The 14,137-nt window shown below is 34.8% G+C and overlaps 2 protein-coding genes, 1 long non-coding RNA gene and 1 pseudogene across 5 annotated transcripts; 2 read left to right on the forward strand and 2 right to left on the reverse strand.

The window, feature by feature from the left end:
- The first annotated feature begins 2,824 nt into the window (after positions 1 to 2,824).
- Positions 2,825 to 5,523, forward strand: LOC110870850. 2 transcript variants are annotated; one of them, XM_022119955.2, is made up of 10 exons: positions 2,825 to 3,042; positions 3,737 to 3,781; positions 3,874 to 3,957; positions 4,047 to 4,094; positions 4,316 to 4,363; positions 4,475 to 4,522; positions 4,603 to 4,659; positions 4,751 to 4,792; positions 4,886 to 4,942; positions 5,011 to 5,523. In XM_022119955.2, the coding sequence occupies exons 2-10, from the start codon at positions 3,772 to 3,774 to the stop codon at positions 5,352 to 5,354; spliced, it is 738 nt and encodes a 245-aa protein (XP_021975647.1). In that variant the 5' UTR covers positions 2,825 to 3,042; positions 3,737 to 3,771; the 3' UTR covers positions 5,355 to 5,523. The 2 variants fall into 2 exon arrangements, with proteins under 2 accessions (XP_021975647.1, XP_021975648.1); XM_022119956.2 differs by having other exon boundaries at positions 5,017 to 5,523.
- Positions 5,524 to 5,976: 453 nt separating this feature from the next.
- LOC110870851 lies at positions 5,977 to 7,523 on the reverse strand. 2 transcript variants are annotated; one of them, XR_004864711.1, is made up of 3 exons: positions 7,210 to 7,523; positions 6,323 to 6,415; positions 5,977 to 6,247 (listed from the first exon to the last, which is right to left on the reverse strand). It is a non-coding gene; the product is annotated as an uncharacterized LOC110870851 (long non-coding RNA). The 2 variants fall into 2 exon arrangements; XR_002553298.2 differs by lacking the exon at positions 7,210 to 7,523 and having other exon boundaries at positions 6,323 to 6,485.
- A 1,071-nt stretch (positions 7,524 to 8,594) lies between these two features.
- Positions 8,595 to 10,969, reverse strand: LOC110869597 (annotated as a pseudogene).
- A 491-nt stretch (positions 10,970 to 11,460) lies between these two features.
- On the forward strand, positions 11,461 to 12,575 carry LOC110869598. Its single transcript, XM_022118839.1, has 3 exons — positions 11,461 to 11,642; positions 11,807 to 12,033; positions 12,094 to 12,575. Exons 1-3 carry the CDS (start codon positions 11,461 to 11,463, stop codon positions 12,573 to 12,575), a joined length of 891 nt encoding a protein of 296 aa, XP_021974531.1.
- The last annotated feature ends 1,562 nt before the right edge of the window (positions 12,576 to 14,137 follow it).

Genomic DNA, 14,137 nt, shown 5'->3' on the forward strand with positions numbered 1-14,137 from the left:
GGCTTTCGAACTCTAAAAATGGATCTTCGGAATCAGTTAGTTGTAGCAAGAAAATGGTTGGTTGGGTTATGTGGTTAACTTTACTAGATATGCCATCACTTCATCTGTTATAAAACACAATATTGACCCATCGGTTGGCAGGTTTCAAATCTTGACTTGACCTTTAGAGCATATGTATTGGTAAATATCTGCCAACGTGCAGTAAGTAATCAGACAGCGTTACCTTTCAACACTTAACATTTTAATGTTGTTTTTGTAGTTATGTTTAATACAAGTATAAATAGTTGGACAAAGGAACCTAAAATCTTGACCCGGATTACAATTTAAATTACATAAGGTACTAATAGATCCTACTTGACCCGGATTACATCTCTAAACAATGAAACCCTAAAATCTTGAGCCATTTTTCTCTCTAAATTCACTTGCTACAATTTATCGCGCCATATTGAAATCGAAGAACAACAAACCTATAGGTGATAAACTAACGGTAAACGAGTATCCTATTGTAAATCGTCACTCCCGCCAAACCTATAGGTGATAAACTAACGGTAAACGAGTATTCTATTGTAAATCGTCACTCCCGCCGCATCGCGCGGGTAAATGGCTAGTATATATATATATATATATATATATATATATATATATATATATATATATATATAGTGGAGGGTTCAAATGAGAAGAATTCTTTGTAAGAAGAAAAAAGAAGAAATTTCAACCAATAGAAATGCTTCATTAGACTTCATTTAATATTTGTACTTAATGTAACTATAAGGGTATATTAGTAAACTTACATACATCATTAATTGGTAGTTTCATTTTTAATAACTAACTATATTAAATTTGTAACTTTATTTTAAAATATATATTTTTTACAAAAAATAAAAATAAAAATTCATTTATAGTGTAGGATAAATACGAGGCGTGTAGGATAAGTTACGAGTTGTGTAGGATAAATTTCAATATGTGTAGAATAAATTTCGAAATGTGTAGGATAACTTTTGATGTGTGTAGGCAAAAATATTTAGTGTGGAGGATTATAGTCTTAATGACTAATTAATTAGTCAAACATAATAATAAATGAGATGAGAAAAAAACTATTCAATGTTTTACAATTATACCCTTTTATTCTTTTTCTTCTCAATAAAATTTTCTGATCTCAAATGAACTTCCCCCTATATATATATATATATATATATATATATATATATATATATATATATATATATATATATATAGGGAAGAGTGGGATCCTACGGAAAGTGTGTTTTCTCTAGAAAGTCTAGGAAGCGATCTGGGCCATCCAATGGGTGTGTTTAATGGTTGAGATCATCTTGGTGGCATTTTGGTAATATGTGTTTCTTAAAAATAGGATTATTTAATTAATCAGGGGTAGATATGTCATTTAGCTTGTTTTAAATATGGAAATAATTGTCATTCCATAACCACCCCACATTTCATGCGATTTTTTTCTCTCTCTCTCTCCCTTTCTCTCACTCTCTCTCTCTCTTCCTTCTATCCTTCATGAAGAAACACATCAAGAAAACACATCGTATTAATCTGCTTGCTGTTAAAATATAGCGTCAAGAAATCCTCTAGCATTACCAGCATGGATGGTAAAACACAGCGTATGAATCTGCTTGCTGTTAAAACACAAATGTGTGAATCTGAATGCTAAAACACAACTGTATGAATCTGCTTGCTGTTAAAACACAACTGTATGAATCTGCTTGCTGTTAAAACACAACTGCATGAATCTGCTTGCTGTTAAAACACAACTGTATGAATCTGAATGCTAAAACACAACTGTATGAATCTGCTTGCTGCTAAAACACAACTGTATTAATTTTCTTGGTGTTAAAACACATCGTCAAGAAAAACAGAGATGATACGAACAGTATTTGAATGGTGATGATGAACTCGGAGATGGTGGAGATGGAGAAGTGTTTGACTATGACGAAGACAAAGAAGGAGAAGGTTGCGAAATACAAAAAATCTTGAAGAAACAGTTTCCATAACTATTGGCATTGTTAGTTAATGAGAGATAAAATTCCAAAAATAAAATAAAATGTCAAATTACACAAGTGCCCTTTTAGTTAAAATCCCTCCATGCCATGTGTCACATTCTTATTGCTTCCTAGACTTTCTAGGAAAAACTCACTTTCTACCCAACTCCTCCTCTATAGGGGAAAATTCAAATGAAAATCACTAGTTAACGCGAGAACCCGAGAACTAACTAAAAAAGCCTAAAAAACATACCAATTTTTTTTTACCAATTTTCGCTAGTTTTTGTGTATAAAAAAAACTTTTTTTTCAAAAAAATAAAAAAATAAAATTGTAGCGCACATGTATAACAATACACATGTGATGTGCACTACATATGTGCATTACAATTTTTTTATATATATAAAAATAGCGATTTTTAATAAAAAAATTGTAAATAAAATTGGTATTTTTTTAGTTAGTTTTCGAGTTCTCGCGATAAAAGGAGTTTTCATTTGAACCTTCCCTTATATATATATATATATATATATATATATATATATATATATATATATATATATATATATATAGGGCAAGGATAAATTGAAAACCCGGTTGAGTTGAATAAACCCTGAAAACCCATTAATCACCATTGATCAAACTAAATGAATGGGTGAGATTAAGTTTGGGCCATGTCTTTCTTTAGTTCCACTTTTCAGTATTTTTTAATACATTGATTGTACACTAAGGGTAATATGGGAAACATATTTTCATCTCTTACAAGAAAGACAAAAGTCTGCATATGCACAGACCTCTCATTTCAAAACTTCAAAACATCAAAACAAATTCTCTCTCTTCCAAAAATCTTTATCAAACATTCTTGATCTATACCCAAATCAACGAAGATGTTCAACTATACCCACAATCACCGGCCAAAAATCGCTTAAGATATTCAAAATCGCCGTAGAATATCAACAATCGCCGGAGATATTCAACAATCACCGGAGAATTTCAACGGTCACCGCCGGAATAATCAGGCTAAAAACGACGGGATTTCAGGTGCGTCGCTTCTTTGATGACTAAAATTATCAACTTTGTTTTAGCTATACAGAATTAGGGAGTTTTAAAATAGAGATTATAGGGTTTTTTAAGACTTTTCAAAATGCTCGATTCCTTTATACCCATTTGGGTTTTCTTAATGACAGGTACCGTTAGGGTTTTTTGTTTGTTTTAAATAATCTCACTTGTTAAAAAGAAAGTTGATAATTTTAGCTAATTATGAATTTTCTTTTAGAAATACAGATTTGGGATGTGTGAAAATAGAGACTATAAACTTTTAAACAGTTTTCAAAGTGCTCGGTTTCTTCATACATCTGGCTTTTTGTTAATGACAGGGTAGCATTAGGGGTTTTGGGGATGAACACATGATCAATTGCGGTTGGGGGGGGGGTGTTATTTGTGTGTTAATTTTGATTGAGAAAAATAGACTACATAAGTTTTTTAAGGGAGTAGTCTCTTTATTTGAATCTTATGGGTATACTCTTGAAAGTTACAACAAGACTCTATACATTCATATAATCCTACCAAAAGCTAATTCTTTAGTTAATCTATCAACATGAAAATACAGGGAAACCTTGATTGAGCAAACTTGTATACCCAAATAGCATTTGACCTTAATAATAAAACAAAAATTCAACTAAAGATAGTTAGCCTCTTAAATTGATGCTTTGTTGGATTACGTGATAATTTGCAGTCATCCGCTGTTACAACTAAAGATCCGAGGAAAAAATGAGCCCAGGTGTTTATAATTACAAAACCTGTGATAAATTATGCTTACGCATTAAATGAGATATTAGTTTATTAATGTTGTTTACAATTAACAAAATGCAGCTAAAAAGACTCGCCGTACGCCGGTTGTCGATAAAGGTAAGCAAGTGCATCATGATAAGAAGTTGCAAAAAAGGAAGCTAATAAGTACGTACAAGCATTTTTTTTCTTTCACTTGTCTTACAATTATGTTTTGAATAAATAATAAAACAAACTTGTTGTCTCACTTTCAACAGACAGTGATTTGGACACACCCGGAAAAAACATGAAGAATATAAAAAAAGGTATGTTTTTTCTTATGTATAAAAGTTTCTTTGTTACATTTTTTTAAAATCAAATATTTATGTACATGCACTTTGTAAAAACATTCTAAGTTGACGGCAGTGTGGGTGGGCCAGCAACACGTACTACGGGACGTACAAAACTGTTTTAGATGTGATCTTTATGAATCTAAATAAATATATGTTTCGATACCTTAATGCTAATTATTAAGCTTTCTAAATAGTGACACCGGATGCTAACACGGGCGGGCCAGCAACGCGAACAAGAGGAGGTAAAAAAGTTTTAAAATTAGTCTTTTTTTTTTTTTTTTTTTTGGTTAAGACATATATTTTGTAAAGGTTGTTAATAGTTTGCGATTTATATAAAAATCGTACAAATGTAGGTAAGCAAGCGCATCGGGATAAGAAGTTGCAAAAAAGAAAGCTAATAAGTACGTACAAGCGTTTTTTTTCTTTAGCTTGTCTTATAATTATGTTTTATATAAATAATAAAACAAAGTTGGTGTCTCAGTTTCACCAGACAGTGATTTGGACACCCCCGGGGAAAACATGAAGAAAATAAAAAAAGGTATGTTTTTTTTTTATTCTATAGACGTTTCTTCGTTACATTTTTTTATATCTAATATTTATGTACATGAACTTTGTAAAAACATTCTAAGCCGATGGCGATGCGGGCGGGCCAGCAACACGTACTAGAGCAGGTACATAACTGTTTTAGACGTGATCTTTAGGAATCTAAATAAATATATGTTTCAATACTTTAATGCTAATTGTTAATAAATGTATATTTACAGGTCAACAATCACGGACGGATAGCGAAGCAAAGAAAATTGTGAAAAGGAAATTAATAGGTATGTACACATAACTTGTTTCCTTGTTTATAAATTATATAAATCATATCTGAAAGTTGGTGTCTTAGTTTCAGTGGATAGCGACTCAGGGATGTGGTTAGATGAGGCACTTTTTGATGTTGACTGGGGATCATTTTACTTCACTACACAAGTTACCCCTGTCAAAAACTCTTCATCTGTGGTGCTCGCTGACCAAGCTAAACCAGTCAATGCCACCCAAGAGAACCCCCCGGCAGTTGATCCAAAGACTACCAATGATCCCGAAGATGATCCTATAGATGATGATTACTCTTGTTACTCTCCAAACACTCTTGTCTCGTGGGCCAACCACAACCCGTGGGAGAGTGAGCTTAGCCCAGAACCACTCAGCACTGAAATTGAATATGGCACTCCAAGATCGTTTCTTGACTAAAAAGTGGTGTTTACGTGAAGTTACTAGTATGTGTGTGAAAAAAAATGTGTCCCAATTTTCCCTCTCTCATGCGATATAGGGGCTACTTTCCTTATCCTATGTTGTTTACCATATCTAGTGTTAAAGTTATTATGTACTCAACTATTGTGTTAAATCTATGTTTTTCCAATCTATGTTATTCAAAAAATCGTGTCGTTATTATATGATTTAAACAAATACTGACTTCTAACATAACGAAAAACTAAAAAAAAAGTTGATATCTTAAAAAAGCTTACATAAGTTACACACTTTAGGAAAAAATAATAAATAAAAAAGAGTCACGTGATCAAATCTAAAAAAAACATACAACGTTGTCGTGAAAAAAAAAGATATTCAAGCAACCTTCAACAAAAGCACATGATCAAACACACATAGAGCAAAAATGTACAAAAATCTCAGTGAAAAAAAAATGTAACACAGATACAGCAAAAATGTACAAAAATCTGAGGCAAAAAAAAAAATTGTAACATGGTAAAAACATAACCAAAAAATCCATAACATATAAAATTCTCAGATTCAACACAGCAAAAGTCTACATAAATCTGAGGGGAAAAAATGTAACATGGTAAAAACAAAACCAAAAAATCCATAACATAGAAAATTCTCAGATTCAACCAAACATAAACAAGTACATACTACAAATGTCACTAACATACTAACAAGGATAATCCAACTAAGTACCACCTATTTCTTAATCACAACAAACAATGCTAACAAGTAAGCTGCCAATCACTAACGCTAATATCAGTAACCATATAACCCTCTTCTTCTTCTGAATTTCTTGCTCACGGGTAAACAGTTGACCGTAAGCACATCGGTGGGTCGACCCAACCAATGAAAGGGCAGTTGCTGAGCTACATTAAAATAATGGGGATAAAACACGATTAGAACATACATTTACTTATTAAATCAGGGTTTGAATTTTTTACCTTAAACGGACATGACTAGAACCTTCTTCCTGGGTTATCATCTGTCCATGATGTCCGGATGGTAGCAATCCTCCCACATGAACACCTTTTCATCTTTTTTGAGAGGTAGATGAATTGTATAGAAAAAAGAGAGATAAGAAAATCATATATTTGAATATAGTTTGGGTAGTTGGATATACACATTATGTATGCTGAAACTATTTATAATGAAAAAATAAACTTTGGGGGTGGATGGTGGTGATTAGATATGAAAGTAAATGACAAATTAAATGCATCACCAGATAAAAAGGAGAAAGTAACAAAAAGATACATCTTGTTATATGTATTCTATAAAAATGTATCTACAACTTGACCATGTAAAAAGTTGTTACTTCATCCAGATATGTTATCTCTTTAAGAAAAAACGGCTTGTGTTTTGTAAAAAAAAACATACAAAAACAAAAAAAAAACTACAAACTACTATATGTGCTTAGATTTTTTTTGTTACTGGTTTTTGTAACGAAATGGGTCATTTTCTAACTAATTATATACGTAAGATGGATGTAACGTCCAAAATATGTAACATGGTATAAACAAAACCAAAAAATCCATAAGATAGAAAAATCTCAGATTCAACACAGCAAAAATCTACAAAAATCTCAGGGAAAAAAAATGTAACATGGTAAAAACAAAACCTAAAAATCCATAGCATAGAAAATTCTCAGCTTCAACCAAACATCAACAAGTACATACTAACGAAAATGTCATTAGCATACTAACAAGGATAATCCAACTAAGTACCACCTATTTCTTAATCTCAACAAACAATGCAAAAACCTCAACAAACAACGTTTACTTCTCACCCAAAAGCTGTACATTTTATTAAACTGAAAAAAAATATCACTCACTTGCAAACTCTGAAGAAATGAGTTCAGGATCTTCAACAACTCTACTCTCACCCAATGCATCTTTATCTTCATTAAATGCAAAATCAAGTAAAAGATTATGTGGGACAACATTTAAGGGTGAACCCGGATGATCATTGAGTGTCCCCGTACCACCGACAACAGTCGGAGGTTGTTGGCTATTCAAATCAGCCATGTTAAATGCAAAAAGTCTTCAATGGTGGTGAGTATGGTTTCTTTCTTTCTCTCTAATTTCTGGTTGGAATAAATGATATGTGAGAAATGGAGATGGATATGTAATAAAGAAGATAGGTGAAAGAGGAGAGAGATTATACAAGTACAAGTATTAAATGGGAGAAAGTTGAAAAGAAGAAAAGTCTGCACACGCAGACTTACACATCTCATCCTCTCAAAAGTTTAAAACAAATGGACGATTATGCCCTTCTTTCTTCTCAAACAAATATCAAATGTGGATCAATCCTAGCCACATGTAGAGTTTTCTGGGTTTTCTCAACTGGAATGGGTTTTCTCATTATAATTAGCCTATATATATATGTAGGGTTGGGTTCATTTCATTTTAGAACTCAGAACCGCTAATAAACAATTGTTTTATTTATATATTTTTATATTTAACATTATTTAAGGATATATTATATGTATTTTTATGATTACATATATGAAAAAACAGATTATTTATGTGTAATAACTAAATTACATATGTGTAAAGGAACTAGTTTACATATGTGTAAATGAACCAAATTACGTATATGTAATTATAAAATTACATATGAAAAAATGATAAAACTACTCTTAACACACATGGAATCATAATAAATGATAAAAAATACCCTTAAACAATGTTAAATATAAAATATTAGTAGAATAATTGTTTATTAGGAGTTCTATAAGTTCTGCAATTCTTTAGTGTTGAAAATTGACCTAATGTGCTTCACGGTGAAATTTGTTCTTATTCTTATGGGAATTTAGATTAGAAGTTAATTATGAATGTGTGTGTAGGTGTGTTGCGGAGTTATTTGTTTTTTATTTTGATTTATTATATTAATTTGGTAAGTTTTGGTGTGAATTGCAGCTAGAATCTCTGCTATTTCTCAATTTCCATCGTCAACTGGTGTGCAGCAGATTGGGACGAGTTTCGTCTGCGATTCGCCCTTTGGTAAGTTTGTGAATGTGGATTCGAATGCTATGAAATAGTGTTGTTTTGGTCGTAGTAGTGTTAGTTGTGAATTTGAATGCTATGAAAATTATCTTGTGAGTTTATGTAACTCATGTGAGTTCTGAAAATGAAAATTGAACCATTTCATGTCAACTCTTAAACCAATTCCACATGTAAGTACTAAGTATAAAACAACTATATTTTGCAAAAACACTCACCCCTCTTGGATGTTTTATTTATCAATATCTTTTATGATCTTGAACATTTGTTTCTCACAAGCCACACAAGTTTCAAGCAACTGCTTTTGATCATCAGCTAAACACGACGCTTCAAGAAGAGAATTCGCAAAACCAATTCCACGCAACGGGTTCTTGATCTGGTGACAAATGTAAGCTAATTCTTTCATTCTAATATAGCTTTTCTTTTCTTGTTGCATTTGTACTTTAACAAGTTGTTGCAACTCAGAACTCGCGATTTGTAAAAAGCAGAACGCGCCGATAGCTGCTCCAGCCGTGTTAAGTCTTTTGTTCCTGGTTAAAAGAACCTGAACATGATTACCGTGTTTATCAAAGAACGAAAACGGGTATCTGCCAGTGTCTTGACCGCCGATCGCATTATGCAAAAGGATCATGAACTTTGTTAAAGAGTCCGGGCCTTTTAGATGATAAAAGCTTCCGAAAATCTCTCCCACCAATGTTTTCCCAATGTTGTCTGCTCGGGCCCATCCGGTTAGCCTCTCCATCGTAGGGTTTCACTCGGAGCAACACATGTTCTCGTCGGATGCAAAGATTGGTGGAATTAGCGCGCTCGGGTTGTGAACAATGGCCTTGTAGTCCTGCCTTTAATTTGGATGAATTTGTCCATGACCACCTTTTGGCGCGTGATGTCTTGGCCCACGAAGCAGACACTGACTATGTTTTGGGCGTAATCTTTGCTAGAACAAGCGTTGACAATCACAAAAACCGCGGTTCCTTCTGTTGATAAGCCGAAGGTCCTTAGTTTGATCTCCACATTTTGATCTTCTTGACCTGTGTTAGTTCAGAATAGGGATGAGCAAATGGTACCGGGTACCGATACCGAATTTACTGAACCGGGTACATTTTTGGTACTAATTCGGTACCGACTTTTGACATTTTCGGTACTAGTCCGGTACGGTACCGGTCCGGTACGGTACCGGTCCGGAACGGTACCGGTCCGGAACGGTACCGGTCCGGAACGGTACCGGTCCGGAACGGTACCGGTCCGGAACGGTACCGGTCCTATTTGGTACCGGTTTTTACACTAAAATACCGGTACCGTACCGGGTATATTCGGTACCGTACCAGTACCCACTTTTGGGGATTTTCGGTACCGGTTCGGTACCGAACGGGTACCATGCTCATCCCTAGTTCAGAATAATAGTTAGAACGGGTCAAGATGCCTGGGTCAGTGTGGTTAGGATGAAACAGGCTAGTAGTTAGAACGGGTTGAAACAGGCCGCGTTGACCAAATACTTCATTTTTTATGAGTTGACATTAGACTTCGGTGAGTTTTAACCTGTTTGACATGTTCCTCTTTTAGCTATTATTTATGACTTGGTTGAGAACGGGTTCATGTCAATACGGGTCTGAGCAAAATGAATTCGGGTCAAATTAAGTAAAGAATTGATCATTATTATAATAATGTTTTGTAATCATAATTCTTAACTAACATAAATCATTGGGAATAAAAAATAAATAAATAGGTTGTTTGCAGGTCAACATAATCGGGTTGTTTCGACCTAGACCAAAAATGACCTGTTTTAACCCGAACGCATATTGACCCCCTACCAACCCGCCAGCCCGTTAACACAACCCAGAATTCGGTATGAGAACAGATAGTACCTCTTAACGCCTGATACAAAAGATTAGCAACGGTTTCTTCTGATTCCTTATAAACAAGATCTTGAACCAATGATTTCCCCATCGCATTCTCAACCGACAAGCCCGTCAACTCTGCCACTTTCGTATTCCACCCATTTATTCTCCCCTCAACATCAACTGTGAGTATAGGCACAATCGCAGTCTCAATCAACCTAACCATTTCATGGGCCACCAAGCTAATCTCATCCACATCGTGCATCTTGGGCTCTTTAACTTGTGTACTAACAACACCTTTCGAGTTATATTCATCCACATCTTTGAAAGAATCTCTCAAGATTAACTGTAATGAATGAATTGCATCCATTTCAGTATTCTCCCATGGCAAACTCCTACTCTTCACCACTTCTAAAAACGCGTTAAACGAAGACCGCGGATGCATTCATTGACTCTCGTCTTTATCTTCCGCATGATGTTTAGCCTCACCCCATTTGATCTCTTTTGTTGTGTTTGATCTGAACCAGAATAATATATTTTTTGAGGTAAAGTAAGCCACTGCCATCCCACAAACCGCGTCCCCTAGACCCGCAGCGCCCGGGTAACCCGCATCGGCTAAACTATCCGTGCTTAAACCGGTTGAGTCTTGGTGACACGCAGCTAGCCACTCGACGATATCTTTGATTTGAGTCTTGGTGACACACGACGAGTCCCCATAGTCGCATTGACGGTCTTTGGCCCGTGTTTTCGTCATCTAGCCTGTTAAACCATATGATTGCTACTAGACTAATAATGATTACATATACAATATACTATCATCTATTACGGATTGTTTATCTATGCAGTTAATGCGGTAAAATATCGGATATCGGTCAAGGACCGATATTTGAGATACATGTTTTTTATGTGTGTTGTTTGCTTCTGGTTATTTTTATGTTTGGTAAGTCCTATATATTGTATGTAGGATTAGTCGGTACTTACAATCTAATTGTATGATGCATTGTGTTAAAGAGATGTCTTGTTTTTCTTTTTTAAAGTGAACTTTGGGACTTTTCTATGGATGATCAAATACTCCGTATAATTCATGTTGTGCGAGCTAGACAATTGCAAGTAGCTGGACTAATTTGCGCATTGTACAAGAAGGGATGTTACGTGACCTTTCATTACACTAGATTGTCTACCAAAAAACATGCTAATATACCTACTAGAAATGTAATTTTACAATGACGATATGTACAAGAAGGGATGTTACGTGACCTTTTAAACAGTGGTAAATGTCGTGAGCTTATTCGTATGAGTGAGAGAGCTTATATGACATTGTGCAATATCTTAAAGCATGATGGTGGTCTTCAAGCTACTCACCGAATGTCCGTTGAAGAGCAAGTTGCAAGATTTTTGCATATTATAGGTAATGACATGAGAAATAGGTTAGCCTCTTGGATATACCGCCGTTCTAGATCAACAACCAGTTGTTGCTTCCATAGAGTTCTGTGAGCGATTGTATCGTTAGAAAGTCATTATATACAACTACCTAAAGGTGATATTGTCCCGAAAGAAATTCAAGAGAAAAAGAGATTTTATCCTTTTTCAGGGATTGCATAGGGCCAATTGATGGAACACATGTTCGTGTTAAAGTACCAAACAAAGATGCCGCTAGATATTGTGGTCGTAAAGGATACCCGACAATAAATGTATTGGCAGCTTGTACATTTGACTTGAAGTTTACATATGTTCTAACTGGTTGGGAGGGGACTGTATCAGACTCAAGAATAATAAAGAATGCATTTAGTAGAAGTGATAAACTAGTAATTCCAACGGGTAATTTTTCAAACCAGTTTTAATTAATTGTTATATTATTTTAGAATATACTAATTATAGGTAGATTTTGTTTACAAGATGCGGGTTTGCCTCATACAAGCTCACTAATGACACCATATAGAGGCGTTAGGTATCACTTGAAAGAGTACTCCACCCGTGCCCCCGAGAACTCAAAGGAGTTGTTCAACCTTCGTCATGCATCATTACGTAACGTAGTTGAACGAGCATTTGGTGTCCTAAAAAAAAGGTTTCTTATCATTAGAAGTACAGCAGAACCATTTTACTCTTGTCAAACACAGTCAGACATCTTTTTGGTATGTTGCATTCTACACAACTTTTTACTAGAGGAAGATCATGACAAAGATCTTGAAGATGAAGTCTTACATGAGGTGTTAAATGAACTAGTAGAGGAAGAACGTCATAGTACTATAGGCATGTGTGAGGGTAGTACTGAAGCAGACCAATTAAGGAACTCAATTGCAAATCAAATGTGGACTAACTATTTGATGTTACAAGAAGATGAAATAGATATGTCAAATTAGTTTTAGAATAGTACATTATAGTAGTTCATTTTGACATTGTATTGATGATTGGTGTTTGAAATTATTTATGTTATTTGGTTTTTGTATTATTAAATATTATTACATTTACCAATTGCAAGTTTTTAATTGTTTTAACAATGTATTCTTGTTGAAATTGTATTATTATTAACTATTATTACATTTGCAGATTGCAATTCATCATGAGCAAACATGACGTTAGTGAAAATACCAGTGAAAAAGATGGACGGAAACTATGGATAATGCATTCATACAGTCCATGATAACGCATGAGATCAATGGTTATAGGATTGGCGGAATTTTACTCCACAAGCATACAAAAATATGGTTGCGCAGCTTAGCACAAATCTTCAAATGACTTCTACTAAAGCTCATTTGAAGAATCGTTTAAAGACGTTGAAACACCGTTTTTCTGACTGGTATGATATGTTTCAGGGAACGTCATTAAGTGGGTTCTCATGGAATCCTTAAACTCAACTAATTGAAGCAGAGGATGAAGTCTGGCAAGAATTAATAGACGTAAGTGCTTTAATTATTTACTAGAATATTTAGATTATTGTCTGTAATACTAATTATTTTGATTTTGTTAAATAGTCAAAGCCAAAAGCTGCAGCGTTGAAGACAAAGTGTGAAAGGTGAGAAATCAACCTCATAATGTTTGAGGTTTGGGAGTATTCTATTTATACAGAGATTGTACAGTAATCTCTCCTTTGATTTAGGAGAGTCAATGACAAATACAAGGTAATGAGATAATTACGAGGAAATACATTAAATACAAATAAATTACAATTATTTCCTAATACCCCCTTCAATCGAAATGGTGGCGGTCCAAGACAAAGCATCTTGCGAAATTCAACAAACTGCGTGCGCGGGAGACTCTTGGTGAAAATGTCAGCCACCTGAAGATTGGTTGGAACAAACTTGGTATAAAGTTTGCCAGAGTTGACTAACTCACGAATAAAATGATAGTCCAGGTCAATGTGCTTAGCACGTTTGTGTGAGACGGGATTTTGCGTCATAAACAAGGCACTCTTGTTATCACATAACAATGTAGGACGATCCGGTGGTAAAGCATGCAATTCTCGTAAGAGGTGAGTTAGCCATACTAGTTCAGCAGCGGTGTTTGCCATGGCACGATATTCCGATTCACAACTGGATCTGGAGATAGTAGGCTGCTTCTTAGCACTCCAGGATACAAGATTACCTCCCAAAAAAATGGAATAGCCATATGTGGAGCGTCGTGTATCAAGACAGCGTGCCCAGTCAGCATCAGAGTAGCCAATGATAGATGGTTGAGTGGAACGATTGTAAGTAAGCCCGAAGGATAGTGTGCCTTTGACATAACGTAATAGTCGTTTCACAGCTCGAAAATGGTCAACTGTGGGACTATGAAGAAACTAAGAGAGCTGATTCACCGCATAAGATAAGTCCGGTCGGGTAATAGTCAAGTATTGTAAGGCACCGACTAAGGAGCGATATAGAGTGGGATCTGAATGAGACACACCAGCAACGGTGAATGACTCATGGGGTGAAAGAGGAGTGTC

This window comes from Helianthus annuus, chromosome 8 (assembly GCF_002127325.2).
Source record: "Helianthus annuus cultivar XRQ/B chromosome 8, HanXRQr2.0-SUNRISE, whole genome shotgun sequence".
In the NCBI taxonomy this organism is placed as follows: Eukaryota; Viridiplantae; Streptophyta; class Magnoliopsida; order Asterales; family Asteraceae; genus Helianthus; species Helianthus annuus.

Bases quoted from the DNA above. Each gene is read 5' to 3' on its own strand.
- LOC110870850 (XM_022119955.2), top strand. The intron at 4,364-4,474 runs GTAAAAAAGTTT...GTACAAATGTAG, and splicing joins AGCAACGCGAACAAGAGGAG to GTAAGCAAGCGCATCGGGAT. The intron at 4,943-5,010 runs GTATGTACACAT...TTGGTGTCTTAG, and splicing joins TGTGAAAAGGAAATTAATAG to TTTCAGTGGATAGCGACTCA.
- LOC110869598 (XM_022118839.1), top strand. From the start codon at position 11,461: ATGTTACGTGACCTTTTAAACAGTGGTAAATGTCGTGAGCTTATTCGT. The intron at 11,643-11,806 runs GTTAGCCTCTTG...ATCCTTTTTCAG, and splicing joins GGTAATGACATGAGAAATAG to GGATTGCATAGGGCCAATTG. The intron at 12,034-12,093 runs GTAATTTTTCAA...TACTAATTATAG, and splicing joins TAAACTAGTAATTCCAACGG to GTAGATTTTGTTTACAAGAT.